Source organism: Narcine bancroftii, chromosome 3 (assembly GCF_036971445.1).
Source record: "Narcine bancroftii isolate sNarBan1 chromosome 3, sNarBan1.hap1, whole genome shotgun sequence".
In the NCBI taxonomy this organism is placed as follows: domain Eukaryota; kingdom Metazoa; phylum Chordata; class Chondrichthyes; order Torpediniformes; family Narcinidae; genus Narcine; species Narcine bancroftii.
In genome coordinates this window covers 286861511-286876289 of record NC_091471.1, presented here as the reverse complement: position 1 = coordinate 286876289, position 14779 = coordinate 286861511, and the positions used below count along the sequence as shown (strand labels likewise).

General features: G+C 44.5%; 1 protein-coding gene across 1 annotated transcript in view; it reads left to right on the top strand.

Moving 5' to 3' along the window:
• Positions 1 to 14092, top strand: part of LOC138758906 (tripartite motif-containing protein 14-like) — a 44923-nt gene extending 30831 nt beyond the window's left edge. Inside the window, exons 4-6 of the mRNA XM_069928491.1 lie at positions 2961 to 2983; positions 9813 to 9961; positions 13548 to 14092. Of these exons, the coding sequence (XP_069784592.1) occupies positions 2961 to 2983; positions 9813 to 9961; positions 13548 to 14092 (717 nt within the window). The remainder of the gene's footprint in view (positions 1 to 2960; positions 2984 to 9812; positions 9962 to 13547) is intronic.
• Positions 14093 to 14779: the final 687 nt, after the last annotated feature.

The following is a 14779-nucleotide window of genomic DNA, read 5'->3' as shown; positions in this document are numbered from 1 at the left end:
CTCCAGTGACTGTCAGTGAGTAAATAATTGTTAAAATCACCCTCCCTGTCCTTTCTGTTCAGCCTGTCTGCATCAGGGATGTACTTTAGCTTGGGAGTGTGGTTAACCAAAAGCAACCATCCCAGTGGTTGGCCTCCTGGCCAGATTTAAATAGGAAGGAAAAATGTCCCAATGTTTCTTTTTTGGGGGAGAGTCCAGGAACCATTTTTAATTCCAGGCCCAGCGAGACAATCCTAGGTTATTGGGAGCACCATCGGCAGAGATAACTATTCATACTGGTGAATTCTGTTTCGGGTCCACTTTCAAGGCCTCCTTAGAATCCAACAGACTGTTCAGTATAAACCCAAATGATGCACAAACTTAGCTAAGGCAATGCCTGATCTCTGTGACAGCCCTTCATAATACTGCCTCTATATTGAGAAATGGATCAGGACCCCACTATTGCATACTTTGTGGTGAGACAACACCATACTATGATGTATATATAATTATTTATTTAATATTAATTTTTAAAAAACCCTGTATATACCCTGTGCTTCCAGCTTAACTTCACCATTTACAATCTCAGACTAATGATGGGTTTCTGTCATCCTCTGAAAAATGGAGAACCACATTTCAAAGTGCTGCCTTGCTGCCAACATCCTTCCACTGTTTGAGATTCTCCGAGGAGTCTTCAGCTTAAGAATGCAGGAGGCATTTAGAAGGAAAGTATAACAGAAGTTTCTAGACACCGCTGAGATCCCAGCGCCGAGGTGAGCGTGAGCTAGAGAGCACTCTGGAGCCCAGAGGTAGGCTTCACTTCTCTCTGGGCATGCAAGAGCAGGTCCCGAATCAACTTTGCTGAACATGTTGGCTTTGGAAATTGACTTCTCAACAATGGGAAGGGATGGCTTGTAAGAATTTGTTGACTTGAAACCCTGTTTCTTTCTTCACAGTGTCTGCTTGACCAGCTGAGATTCCTCCCTCCCTTCCGAATTCACTTTAGTTTTAGCCCTTGGGTCCCTTGTGCTGAGCCCACATTGCAACGTGTCACAGGAAGGGGCCAATCAAAGCCTTGCAAGGCTTCTGTAGAGTACTTTACAGCCAATTGAAATGCAGTTAGGGTTCCTTCACAGGAATTGCCACACTTTGGATCCATGAAAGGCTTACAGTTTTGTCTTAGTGATGTTATCCGAGAGATAAAAGGACCAGCAGACCACGAAAGGACCATCCTTTTGGTGCTCCATGGCTACTCGAGTGTGGAATGGGACAGAAAATCTCAATCCTCTGACCCAGTGAGAACGGTACCTCCACTTTTGGCATCTTCACAGACCCGCCAGAGGTGACACACTCTAGCCAAGGAATTTGACAACATTGTCAAGGGGCCCTGCTGTAAATGCTGATTGCTCATCCTGTTGTTCCCCACGGCTGACTCGTGGACCAGCGCGTGACCAGATTAATGAGCATTGTACAAATGATTTCTCAGGCTGGGTCCTGTTCACCCAGCTCCTCTATTCACACTTAGTTCCCAATTAGACAGCAGCTCAATTTTTTCAACTCTCGCCCCTTTATCTCAAACCTCTTTCGTATCTATCCCTCTCCCATCTGAAATCTTTGCCAGCCCCCTTCAGACCTCAGAATGATCTCCCTTTGGCTGCCAAGGATCTCAGGACGGGAACCCTGCTGCTTGACTTCTCCCTCTTCCTGACTCTCATTTGCACTTGATGTCTTGGGCCACGTATCTCCTCGTATGTCCAGGTATGTGCTCGTCTGAACACCCCTGTGAAGAGTCTTGGGATGATTTGCCGTGGTAAAGATACCATATCAGCAAAAGATGTTCAAACTTCACAATTATCAAAGCCCAGATAATTGAGATCATTTTCCATTCCTAATGGTTCATAAGCTTTTAACTTTGGAAGACTCTAATTGCTACCAGAGAATGTGAACAGAGTGTTGTTACCTGGGCTGATGATTGCTCTAATTTTGCCCTCTTCATACCATCAGAAATGAAAATAATTGTGCCTTTATATTTAATGTATGCTGCCTGAGTCTGGTGGTGTATGTACAGTTAGATGATAATAAAATTGAACTTGAACCAAATGGCAATGCTGCCTCTTTGAACAATACACCCTTCAGGGCTTTGAGAAACTGTTACACTATACCCAGCTCAGTGGCAGCAGGACCTGGGATTTTGGTCCTTCCAACCAAGCATAACATTTGACAACATTCACTGGAAGTGTTGTTTAAATGGGGCTCAAAGAATTATTGAGGACCCTTTCCATCCAGCACACTATATCTTTAACCCACTACCATCAGGAAGGAGGCACAGGAGCATCAAAATCAGAACTGATGGCTGGGAAATAGCTTCTTCCCACAGGCTGTGAGATTGATGAACAGTATCCTGGAAGTGAGTGAACCATTCAAAATATTTGTATACATGTACATTTATTTTAAATTAAATTTTTATGTTTATATGTGATTATTATGGGCTCTGTGTAGCGTTGTGTATGTGTATACACTGTTCTCTCGTCGATAGAGTGGCAAAAATACCAGAGTTTTACCTGAGATGTCTCGGGTGATGGGAAAAAAAATGTTTTTCTCAGAATTAATCAGTTTGCAGACACACATACTGTAATTTCCTTTAATTTTAGGATGTCAGTGTAAGCTGCTTATGTAAGAAGCCAAATCGGTAGGTCCTTCATAGAATTAGAGTGTACTAGTCACAAAAGATGAGTCACTTTCCTTTAAATAGAGTAAATGATTATATTGTAAGGTAAAAGGGCAAACAACAATATGGTGGCAGGAGAGGGTGCAGTGGAGAGGGCAGAGGTTCTTTCATTCAGAGTTGCACTGCACAAAGCAACATATTCAACACAAGTAAAAATTGTAATTGCCTATTTAAAACCTTAACGTGTTTACCAGAAGTACAACTTCGGATTGAAAGTGCAATGAATTAACCTATCGCATCTTCTGTTTCACAGGGATTCACTTCAATGGTAACCAGGTAAGTGGCCATAATACCATCACAAATTATCTAAATGGATCAAGATTCAGTGCAAACAATACATCTGAATAGAAACTTGGCTAATGTTGGGCTGTACCTTGATTTAGGTACTTGGAGTGTTCTAGCCCCGTGCATGAACCCAGTGTTGCCTTTGGTTTATTATCATTCGGATTTCAATGCATTTATTACTGTCACATGGACTGAGATACAGGGAGAAGAGCTTTTGTTTGCGTGGCATGTGAAAGGAGGTAAGGAGTGGCCACCCTCCAGTGCACTGCAGCTCTGAAATAAGGAGGATGCCAAAGCTTCGCAAGTAGGGTTCAATATTCCCGTCCTTGGCTGATCTCTGTGTGGAGTTTGTAAATTCTCCCTGTGACTGCCTGGGCTTCCTCCATGTGCTCTGGTTTCCTCCCACATCCCAGAGGTGTGTGTATTGGTAGGTCAGTTGGTCATCCAAATTTGCCCTTGAAATCTCTGTGACTGGTAAAATCTGGGGAGAGTTAGAATTATAGAATGATAGAACACAACAGCACAGAAACCCATCTAGCCTGTGCCAAAATATTATTCTACCTCGCCCTATTAACCTGTACCAGACCATAATCCCTCCATACTCCTCCATCTATGTACCTTTCCAAATTTCCCTTAAATGTCAAAATAGGAGCCCACATTCACCACTTACTTCAGCTCATTCCATAGTCTCACCACTCACTGTGGAGAAGATCCCCCTGATGTTCCCTTTAAACATTTACCCTTTCACCCTTAACCCATGACCTCTAGTTCTTGTCTCACCTCACTTCAGTGGAAAAGGCCTGCTTTAATTTACTCCATCTAAATCCCTCATAATTTTATATACCTTTCCCTGGAACTCAAAATCCTCATAAATCTTCTCTGCATTTTCAATATAATTGATGTATTTCCTTCTGTTCGGTAGCCAAAACTACACATACTTCAGAGATGGTCTCATCAATGTCTTTACCATAACATCCCACCTCTTAGACTCAATGAATCTCTCTTTATGACCTTATCTACTAGTGACATCACTTTCAGGGAGTTGTATCTGCATTCTCAGTTCCTTCTGTTCTACTACACTCCTCAATTCCCTACTGTTTACCGTGACTGTACAACATTGGTTTGTCCTCCCAAAGTGGAACACCTCACAATTGTCTGCATTAAATTTCATCTGCCATTTTACAGCCCATTTTTCTAGCTGCAAGCTTTAAAAGCCGTCCTCACTGTCTACAAAACCTCGAATCTTAGTGTCACCTGCAGACTTGCTAATCCAATTTACCACTTTATTATTCAGATTGTTCATATAGATGACAAACAACAATGGACCCAGCATTCATCCCTGAGGTACATCACTAGTCACAGACCTCCAGTCAGAGAGTCAATCATCTAGTACCACTCTCTGGCTTCTCCCACAAAGTCGATGTCTAATCCAATTTACTACCTCATCCTGAACACTGAGCAACTGAAACTTTTTTGACCAACTTCCAATGTGGGACTTTGTTAAAGGCCTTACTAAATGACCTCTATGGTCTTTCCTTCATCAACTTTCCTGGTAACCTCCTCAAAAAAATCTGTAAGATTAGTTAAGCATGACCTACCATACACAATGTCATGCAGACTGTCCCTAATCAGCCCCTGACTATCCGATCTCTTAGAACACCTTCAAATGACTTGCCCACTATTGATGTCATGCTCACCAGGCTAAAATTTCCCTGTTAACTCTAAAAGCCTTTTTTAAAATAATGAAACATTTAGCTTTACTCTAATCTTCCAGCTCCTTAGCGATGGCTAAAGATGATTTAAATATCTTTGCCAGGGCCCCTACAGTTTCTAAATTAGCCTCCCTCATGGTCTGAGGGAGTAAGACACCAAGCACCTCCTCCTCTTTAATCTGTATAGGTTTGATGATCTCACTGCTTGTTTGCCTCACCTTCATAGACTCTGTGTCAGTCTCCTGAGTAAATACAGATGCAAAAAGATATTTCCCCCATTTCTTTAGGCTTCATTCATAGTTGACCACTCTGATCATCAAAAGGACTAATTTTGTCCCTTACTTTCCTTTCGCTCCTTCACCTTGTCTGTCATACCTTCTTTGAGCCCACTTGTTTTCCTTCTGAAGATTTTTCTTGCAATTTTTATACTTCTCAAATATCTTGTTTACTCCTTGTTGCCTAGCAATCTTTCTTCTTCTTATCCAGATCCCCAATATCCCTCGAAGACCATGATTGTTAATTTTGTCTTTAATCCTGACAAGAGCATACAAGCTCTGTACTCTCGAAATTTCACCTTTGAAAGCCTCCAGATACCAAGCACATTCTTGCCAGAAACAACCTGCCCCTGTCCACACTTTCAGGATCCTTTCTCGTTGGCCTTTCTGAAATTTAGAATGTCAACCCAAGGGCCAGACCTATCCTTTCCCATAATTACCTTGAAACTAAAGGCATTATAATCACTGGTCCCAAAGTGTTCCCCTACGCACAGTTCCATCACCTGTTCCGTCTCATCTCCAAATAGGAGATCCAGTATCGGTACCAATATAATTTGATTTAGAAAACTTTCCTAAACACATTTGACAGTCACTAACCTATCCAGCCTTTTACAGTCAAAATGATATGTGGGAAGTTAAAATAATTTACTATGTTTCCTTCAGCTGTCTGCAATCTCTCTGCAGATTTGCTCCCCCAAATCTCACTGAATAATGAGTACTCTATAATATAGGCCCATTAATGAGGAGATAACGTTCCCATTTCTCAGCCCCACCCATATCGCCTTAGTCGACGAGACTCTCATCTGTCCTGTCTGAGCACTGCTGTGACATTTTCCCTGATTAGCAATGCCACTACTTCCCTTTTCATTCCTCACTATCACATCTGAAGCAAAAGAAACCCGGATTATTGACCTGCCCCTCCTGCAACGTCTTACTAATTCCACATGCCAATCCATGCGCTAAACTCATCCACCTTTCCTACAATGCTTGCATTGAAATCAATGCAACTCACAACATTATTCCCACCACGCACAACCTTCTAATTCTTAATTGTATGTGGAGAGAATAAACTGAGATGGATGTAAATAGTTGCATGATGGCATGGTCTCAGTGGGACTGGATCCTTATCCATCCTGCATGATTGGCTAAGAAAAGCAAACTCACACTTAAACTATACAATATAAAGGAGATTACACCTATTACGTACACAATGGGGAGTGTCAGACCAGTCACTCAGAGTAAAATTATTTTCTCTTGTGGCACCTGAAAGTTTTTATATTTCTGTATTTTACACAGCAACAGGCCTGTAAATTAACATTTAAAATGCACTGCTAATAAATATTGATTAAAATCCATGCACCTATGGAATAGTTGACAAATATTTTTCATTTCTCTATTCATTTCTGTTTTGCTTTCCATTTCACTTAAAATGGAACAGGGTACTTATATTTATCAAGCTTCGGAAAATTTATTGGGCTGTGAGGGGTGTTTTATAAGATGGTATACAAGAATGCCATGGCAACGTAACACACAATGTATCACACCTGTGGGAGTTTATGCTCAAAGTGAAATGCACAGTGCTGTGTTAGATAATATATTCAGTTTCCTAGTAACACAAATTGAAATAAAATCAGAACTTTGATGTGATGCTTCTGTTCAAATCACATGATCGGCTGTTTATTGCAGCAACATAAGAGCAAGAGCAGTTTAATATCCACCCCCGCCTGCCTCCCCTTTCTGTATTTCCTCGGTGAAGCAATTTTCCTTTGCAGACCTGGATGCTAAACATCTGCCCCCTTCCCTAGCACCCTGTCCTCCACTCCCACAATCAGAGACCAACACCACCACATACCCTATTGTGACACATCCCGTTAAACCACCTACCTTTCCCACAAGGGTTCTTAAACCAGAAGCTGTCCATTGAGGCTGTTCCCTCATTGTGGATGAATGCCTTGACCCAGAGGTGATGTGACTTGAAGTTGCAGTGTGCTTGTACTCTCCTGGAGGAAGATCTGAGACCTTTGCTGCATGGTGTGGGCAAGCCCTACTTCTTGAAGTTTAATTGGAAAGTCTGCAGACCCTGGCATTGGAGTGCTGGAGAAACTCAGCAGGTCACGCAGCATTCAACGTTTCAGGCCTGAGACATTCATCAAGATATGAGGGAAAAACAGGCAGGCCCCTGAATAAAAAAAGGTGGGGGGGGAGAGGGGGGAAAGCGAGCAGGAGAGGAAGGAACCTTTTCTACAACTTCTCACCTTCTTCCCTTCCATCTCTCTTCAGAGAGCTATCCCCTCCCTCAATCACCTCAGCATTTGTTTCCTTCTGCCCTCCCACCTGTTATCCTTCCCCCCCACCCCTTTTTCCCCCTTCTCCTCTCCAACACTCCCTCCCCCCCCCCCACCTTTTTATTCAGGGGTCTGCCTGCTTTTTGCTCAAACTTTGATGACTCACCTTACCCATTACTTTCGGGTATCCTATATCTTGCATCCATGGTTCCCTCCCCTATCAACATTTCTGTCTTTTAAGGGTATTTTTTCCTCTTCCTTTTATATTTATTATCCTTTACTCTTTCTCCTCCTATGTTAATCATAACTTATTGTTGTTAATGTGTGGTATGTACCTGGGAAGCTGAAGCAGGGAAGGCTTTCATTGCATCTGTCTGTCGTACTTGTGTGTATGACCTCTTCATTCAACCCAGCACCCACACTTCAGTCCTTTGGAACACCAATGTATTTCTCTCCTCCTCTTCACACTTCTCCAAGCTCCAATTCCAGGGACAGCCCAATTGCTTGCAGTCTTCCAGTGCTGGGCGGTGAAGAAAGTAGCTGGCTCACTTGCCTTCCTCGCTCAGGGCATTGAGTAAAGAGGAAGGATGGTCATGATACAGCTGTGCAAGACATTGGTGAGGTTACATTTGGAACATGATGTGCAATAGGAAGGATGTCATTAAACTATTAAAATCCAACCAGTCGGCATCAATATTGACCTCCAATTTTCATTAACCCTCTCCCTCGCTCTTACTCTTTCCCTATCCCCTCCATCACCCACCCCTTCCCTTTCTCTCCCATTGGAGAGCTAGCATTCTTAGCCCTCTTCCTCATTACTTCTCAGCTTTTTTCTCTTCTACCCTCCCATCTGTATCTGCCTATCACCTGTCACATGCTAGCCTCTTCTCCCCCGTGCTTCTCCCTCTTCTCCCCCACTCCTGAAGAAGGGTGCAGGCTTGACCCGGCAATTGCCGTTTACTTCCTGTGGATGCTGCATGACCTGCTGAGCTTCTTGAGCACATTGTTGGACCCCCAGCATGTGCAGATTTCTTTGTGAAACTCCACAAGGATGATCCTGGGACAGAGGGCAAGAGACCCAAGGGGAGAATGGATGGGGCTGGGACTATTTCCCTGGCAACATGACCGAGGGATGAGTTTGATAGAGGTATGTAAAATCATGAGGGGCATTGATGAGGGGAATAGACACAGTGATTCTCCCAGAGGGGGAGAGTCTCAAACGAGAGGGGATAGGTTAAAGTGAGAGGGGACCTGAGAGGTTTCTTTTTCCACAGGAAGTGATGTGGCTGTGCCTCAGTTTTAATATGCTCACCCAGCTCCTTAACCCGTCCCTGTGATGTAAGCTGTGTTTTCAACCTTCATTGGGCCACACTGGTATCGATGTCTTCATTTGTTTGGCCAATGAGTTTCTCTCTGTCTCCCCATCCCTCCCCTCCCTGTCCCCATCTCTCTTTCTCTCTCCCCTCATTGTCAACTACGAAGATATAAAATGGAGTTAAATATCTTGGGAATAATTTTTCTTCACGACAATAAACGTGCTGTATATATCCAATTCTCTATCCCTCTTATTTGAAAAAAGAAAAAACAGCTTTCAACTCTATCGTATTTCCTCCGTCATTTTACCATCCATCCTGCTATGAAAGTGATTAGATCACAGGTAGTGATCTGAAAATAACTGCTCGAGAGTCTGGGATAGGAATCTCTCACAATATTATTCTTACATAGAATATACAACAGCACAACACGGGAACAGGCCCTTTGGCCCACTCTGTACCAACCATGATGCCCCTTCAGGCCTCCATCTCCACCTGTTCACGTGTCTGTCTAAACACCTTTTAAACGTTACTCTGCTTCCACCACCTCCCCAGAGAGCACATTCCAGACAGCCACCACTCTGTCTGTTAATAAACATTTGCCTTGCAAATCCCTTTAAACTCTTTCCTCCCCTCCCACCTTCAGTCTAGGCCCCCTAGTATTTGATATTTCCATTCCAGAAAAAAAAAACCCAGATGATTCTGACTATCTACCCTCATCAATATAATTTTATAAACTTCTATTGGGTCTTTTCTCTGACACTCCAGAGAAAACAGCCTAAGTTTGTCCAATCTTTCTCTAAATGCTCTCAAATCCAGGCAACATCCTGACGAACCCTCTCAAAAGCCTCCATGTTTTTTTCCTGCAATGTGATGACTATATCTGCACACAATATTGCAGATGTGACCTCACTAAAATTCGACACAGCTGCAGTATGATTTGTCAGTTTTTATGCTTGGTGTCTTGACCAGTTCAGACAAGCATGCTGCATGCCTTCCTCGCCCCTTAACCGTGTGACCATTTTCGGGAAGCTATGCACTTGTACCCCACGATTTGTACATCGGTGTTCCCAAGCGTCCAAGCATTTACTGTATACTTTCCTCTTGAATGTCCAGCTGGTTCATTGCCTCTCCTAGGAAGTCACGGGTGGGGTGCTTTATATTGTGAAGACTGCAGCAGTGCGCTGTCCTATCTGTCATTGTCTGTGTGGTAACCTGTTGCATTGGTATTTCAGGATAAAGAATGTGTCAGAACCGTTCAAGTCTCCTCGACCTCAGCCTTGCCTGGATAAAATAAAACTGGATAAGATCAAAAATCACACGCAGAAAAATTACGAGCTTGTTTCCCAGGTGAAGAAGGACAGGGATCGACTGATCTCTCTGTGTAAGTGGCAGTGTGTGACTGCTCTAATGAGACAGCTGTTAAGGAGCTTTTATTTTGCAAAGAATCATTTGGTGAAAGAAAGACCATTCAGCTCATTGTCCGCACAACCTCTGTAGGATTCTATGTATTAGATTCCACTCCTCTCCCTACAGAGGTTACCTTTTCAAACACAGATGGATTTAGAAAACAATGTTTTTAATATCAACAGTATTTCCAACACATCCGATGTTTGAAGTCATGCTCTGCACATCCGTGCACACATCATGAATGAAGACCAAAAAAAACTGCAGATGATGGAAATCTGAAATAAATATGCTGGAGGTATTCACCCTGTTTCTCTCCACAGATGCTGCCTGACCTGCTGAGAGTGCCCAACATTTTTCATCTCATGTCATTAATATGTGTGTTATTATTAATGGTGTCATTAATGGAAAAACTTTAAGAGTACCCTGCTCTCTTGCAGCTCGGTGTCGACCAATTCAGACAAGCATGCTCGTCATTCTCTCTAACTGTGTGGTCAGCTTCAGGGAGCTATGCACTTGCACCCCACGATTTGTATATGCGTTTCCAAGCATCTGAACATTTACTGTATACAGTACTGTGCCCTCTAAATTTTCCATGGATAGTGTGGAGAACCATTCCTGTGAGTTTCCCACAAGGAGAACCTTGGGCTAAAGGAAAGCTGGGGTTGTCGGGAAGCTTTGTTGAGGAGGTAACAAGGATGTCAAGTTGCAGAGCAGCTTGAATAAAATGGATCCTCGCTGTCTTTTTCCAAAGAGGAAATCAGAGGACATAGGTTGAATATTCCGATTGTACCAGCCTCCAACACCTCCCCCAGCAAGGCATTCCAACATCCTTCCTGTAATGAGGTGACAAGAATTGAATTCAATATTCCAAAGTGGATGTATGGTGTTGTCTAACCAGAATTTTATAGAGCTGTAACATTACCTCATGCCTCTTGAATTCAATCCCCCAACTAATGAAGGCCGGCACACCAATTGCATTCTTAACTACCCTATCAACTTGCACGAAATCTTTGGATCTGAGTCCCAAGATCTCTCTGTTCCTCTACATTGTTAAGAATCCTACCATTAACCAAGTACACCGCCCTCAAGTTCGATCTTCCAAAGTGTATCACTTCACACTTATCTGGATTGAAATCCATCTGCCACTTTGCCACCCAACTCTGCAATCTGTCTACATCCTATTATAACTTAGGACATCTTCCTGCCATACTCAACTTTTTTTTTCAGCTCTGGCCCCTCCTTAGGACTCTGCTCAAACCTTATGGGTCCCTTTCCCTGTAAAGCAGTTGTTTTGGTTTCTTCCATACTTCTCTCCTACTGACTGCATAAAAAAGATAAAAAAGTTATGTTAAGTGAGGTGAAAAGGAAACAAGGCTTTTACTTCAATGTGCTGTGGTCCCATGTTGAGAATTGCTGATCTACATTATACACAACACCTCCAGCCTTTGTATCATCTGCAAACTTAGAGGATGTTCCAGGACTTGAATTGTAAAAGGATGAGCAGGCTGAGGTTGTTTGCTTGTGATTAGAAGAACTAGATTGGAGATTTGATTGAGATGTGCTAAATAAAGTGAGGTGTAGTGAGAATGAACATGAAGGTTGATGAATAGAGAGGCTGATGACCAGGGCATCGATGGAGGGATTAGAGAGGGGTTCAATTGACAGGGTTTTCTCTCAGCAAGTCGTTGGGATCTGGAATTCATTAACCACAAAGCCCAGGGCAATTGAGAGGAGCACTAAAGCAGTCGTCTATAAGGTTACAGAGGAGGAACTGCAAGGTGGGAGCATCCACAAAGCTCCACTGGTGGCTGGCACAGGCACAATAGATTGTCTCCTTCTCAGCCCTGTTTCCATGGTTCTGAAGCTCCAGGTATTGAGAAGAACAGGACAAAGCAAATTTCGTCGGCTGAGCCGGATATCCCAATCTGTGTCTTTACCCCATACCTGGACAATCCTTGCATTAGCTTTAGTAGAGTATTGAATATTATTTCATATTATGAAAAAGCATTGTTTGGCGTGCCATCTCGTCAAGTCAACCCATTCTTCAGTTCAGCAATAATTAAACAAAATGCAGGGTGTAGTGTTAGAGTGCAGGGTATAGCATTAGAAAGACAGTGCAAGGTTTAGAGAAAAGATCATTTAAAGAGTGCAAGGGCATCTTGTTTTACCAATCTCGAGTCCATTTAAGGGTCTACTAATAGCAGGAAGAAACTTGTTGAATCTGGAGTTTCATGTTTTCAATCATGGAGAGAGGGAGAAGAGAATGTGACCGTTGTGGGATGGGTCCTTTAACTGTTGGCAGTTCTCCCAAGGCAGCAGGAGGTACAGATGGGAAATAAAGTGAAGGTTGGGTGATGTTTCCCTCAACTCAGCAATGTGGAGGCAACTCAAGGTTTCCTGGCCAGTGTGACCTTCTGCTCACTTCCTATCTTTAGATGTGAGAAAGCGTATCACCTCCATGCTGCAGATCAGGAGGCAGAGACGCCAGGCTATCTGTATTGGGACGTACTGTATATACTCGAGTAATGGACAATACTGTGTAATAGTTTCCCCCCCCCCTTTTTTTTTTGGCCCCAAAATTGTATGTTTTCACATGACCTGTGTAAAAGTCAACCTCTTTTTTGACCCACCCATCTAAGCTCCCAACGCCCAAACCACTGATCCTCACTTTGGCTGCCCGGCCACCAGAGCTCCCGACACCCCAACCACTTTTCCTCGCCCTGGCCACCTGCTGATCAGAGCTCCCGATGCCCCGGCTGAGGATCCTTGCATCAGCCACACTGTAGCTCCCGACGCTCCGACCATGGACCCTTGCTCTGGCCACCCGCCCATCCGAGCTCCCAATGTCCTGAATGCGTACTCAGTCCCGGCCATCCAAGCTCTCGACACCTTGAGCGGCCAGGTACTTACCAATGTCAAAAGTGGCTGGGGTTGTATGAGCATATCAGATGGTGGGCAACCTTTGGAATTGTTTCCACCCCCCACCCACCCACCCCCCCTTGCCCCCCCCCGAGAGTTGCGGAGGCTCAGAGAGAATGTCTGAAAGATTTTTATACATGAAGGTAATTGTGGCAAAGAGGGTTAGTGAAGTGTTGGAGAGGAGATTTGGCCCCATGATATCTCCTTGAACAGCGCAGCATTCGCGAAGGGCTGAATAGCAATCTCTTGTTTCTTAGTCCTCATCCTAGCATGGGCCAGAATATTGAGTGAGTACAATTCTTTGAGGGGGGGGGGGGAGTGATGAGGCAAACACAAACCGGAAAAGTCAATGTTAATGCCATCCATTTGGAGGGTGCCCAGACAGATGGCGTGTTGTTCCTCCAGTTTACAGGTGGTCTCAGTCTGGCAGTGCACGAGGCCATGGACATACATGTTTTCTTTTGAGAAAATGGGTATGGTTTTTAGAGGGGATGAGTGGGGGTGGGTGTCTTTACCTCCTATGGATGCTGATTTCCTCCAGTTTTGTTTTTAATGTGGGCCAGAACATTCTTGTTCAACTTGGATGGATTGAGGTTTCTCCCGAAAAAAAAATCTATCACACAGTTTCTGTGTATCCACAGATGGACAGAGGATAACCCCAGACCTCAATACAGCCCATGCCCAGTTTATCCTGTCTGACGGTAACCGGACAGTGTCCCTGACACCCAAGAGGCCGCCAGTGGCCAGGCACACAGAGCGCTTCGACTGCTGCCAGCAGCTGCTGTGCGTTGAGGGGGTGACGGCGGGACGCTGCTACTGGGAGGTGGAGGTGTCCGGGGACAGCGGAGTCTGGAAGATCGGCCTATGCTACAGGAGCATCTGCCGCAAAGGCAAGGGCACCGAGTGCCTGCTGGGCAGAAACCGGGAGTCATGGTGCTTATACTCGCTGGTGGGCTCAATCCTGGCTCTCCACGATGACCACGACATCAAGCTGGCCGTAGGGAACATTTCCAGAGTAGGGGTGTATGTGGATTTTGAGGCTGGGACCATCTTGTTCTATAGCGTGTGGGACAGGAAGCTTACCCTGGTGCACACCTTCCAGCAGGAGGCATTCACCGAGCCCCTCTATCCTGCATTACAGATTGGAGACTTCACCACATCTCTGACCTTCTGCGCGCTCAAGTAACGTCACCTCTGCCAAAGAAACAGCACCAACCCATTGGTCCACTGTCCATCTCTTCTCCTGTACTTACCTTCACTCCAACTGCCCCATCGCCCCCTCACTGCTCTCTCCCTCCACCTTCCTCTACATCTCTCCATCTCCCCTTAGCCATTCAGCTTCTTTCCCCCTTCGTACACATCATCCCAGCTCCCTCCACCATTTGTTTCTGTCTTGATAAAGGGCCCCGACCTGAAACACTGACCGACCATTTCTACCCCTGCATGCTGTCTGACCCGCCGAGTTCCTCCAGCAGCTCCAGATTCCAGCATCCGCAGGTTTTGTGTTTCCCGTCCTATTGTGCCTGGGTCATGGAAAATGCTTTCCAATGAGCCCAATGCCCCAGACCTCCCCCCTCCCCCTCAGACCCATACATTCCCCCCCACCCCCACCATCTGTGACTTGTTCAATTCTCTTTTCTCAGATTGTGATTGAGTGCAAACGTTTTTTTGTGCTTGCTTTGTCAAACTGCAATGTATTTCAACAGCCTGGTCAATCGGGCTGAGAGCTTCACCTTTAAACAACGTAGTTCAGGCAACGATAATTAAGGCAAAAGCGACTGCTGGAGGGACACAGCAGGATGAGCAGCTTCCAGGGGTCAAAAGGGTTTCGAGATGGGATCGTTCATCGAGCAGATCCGAAGATATCAGAGCA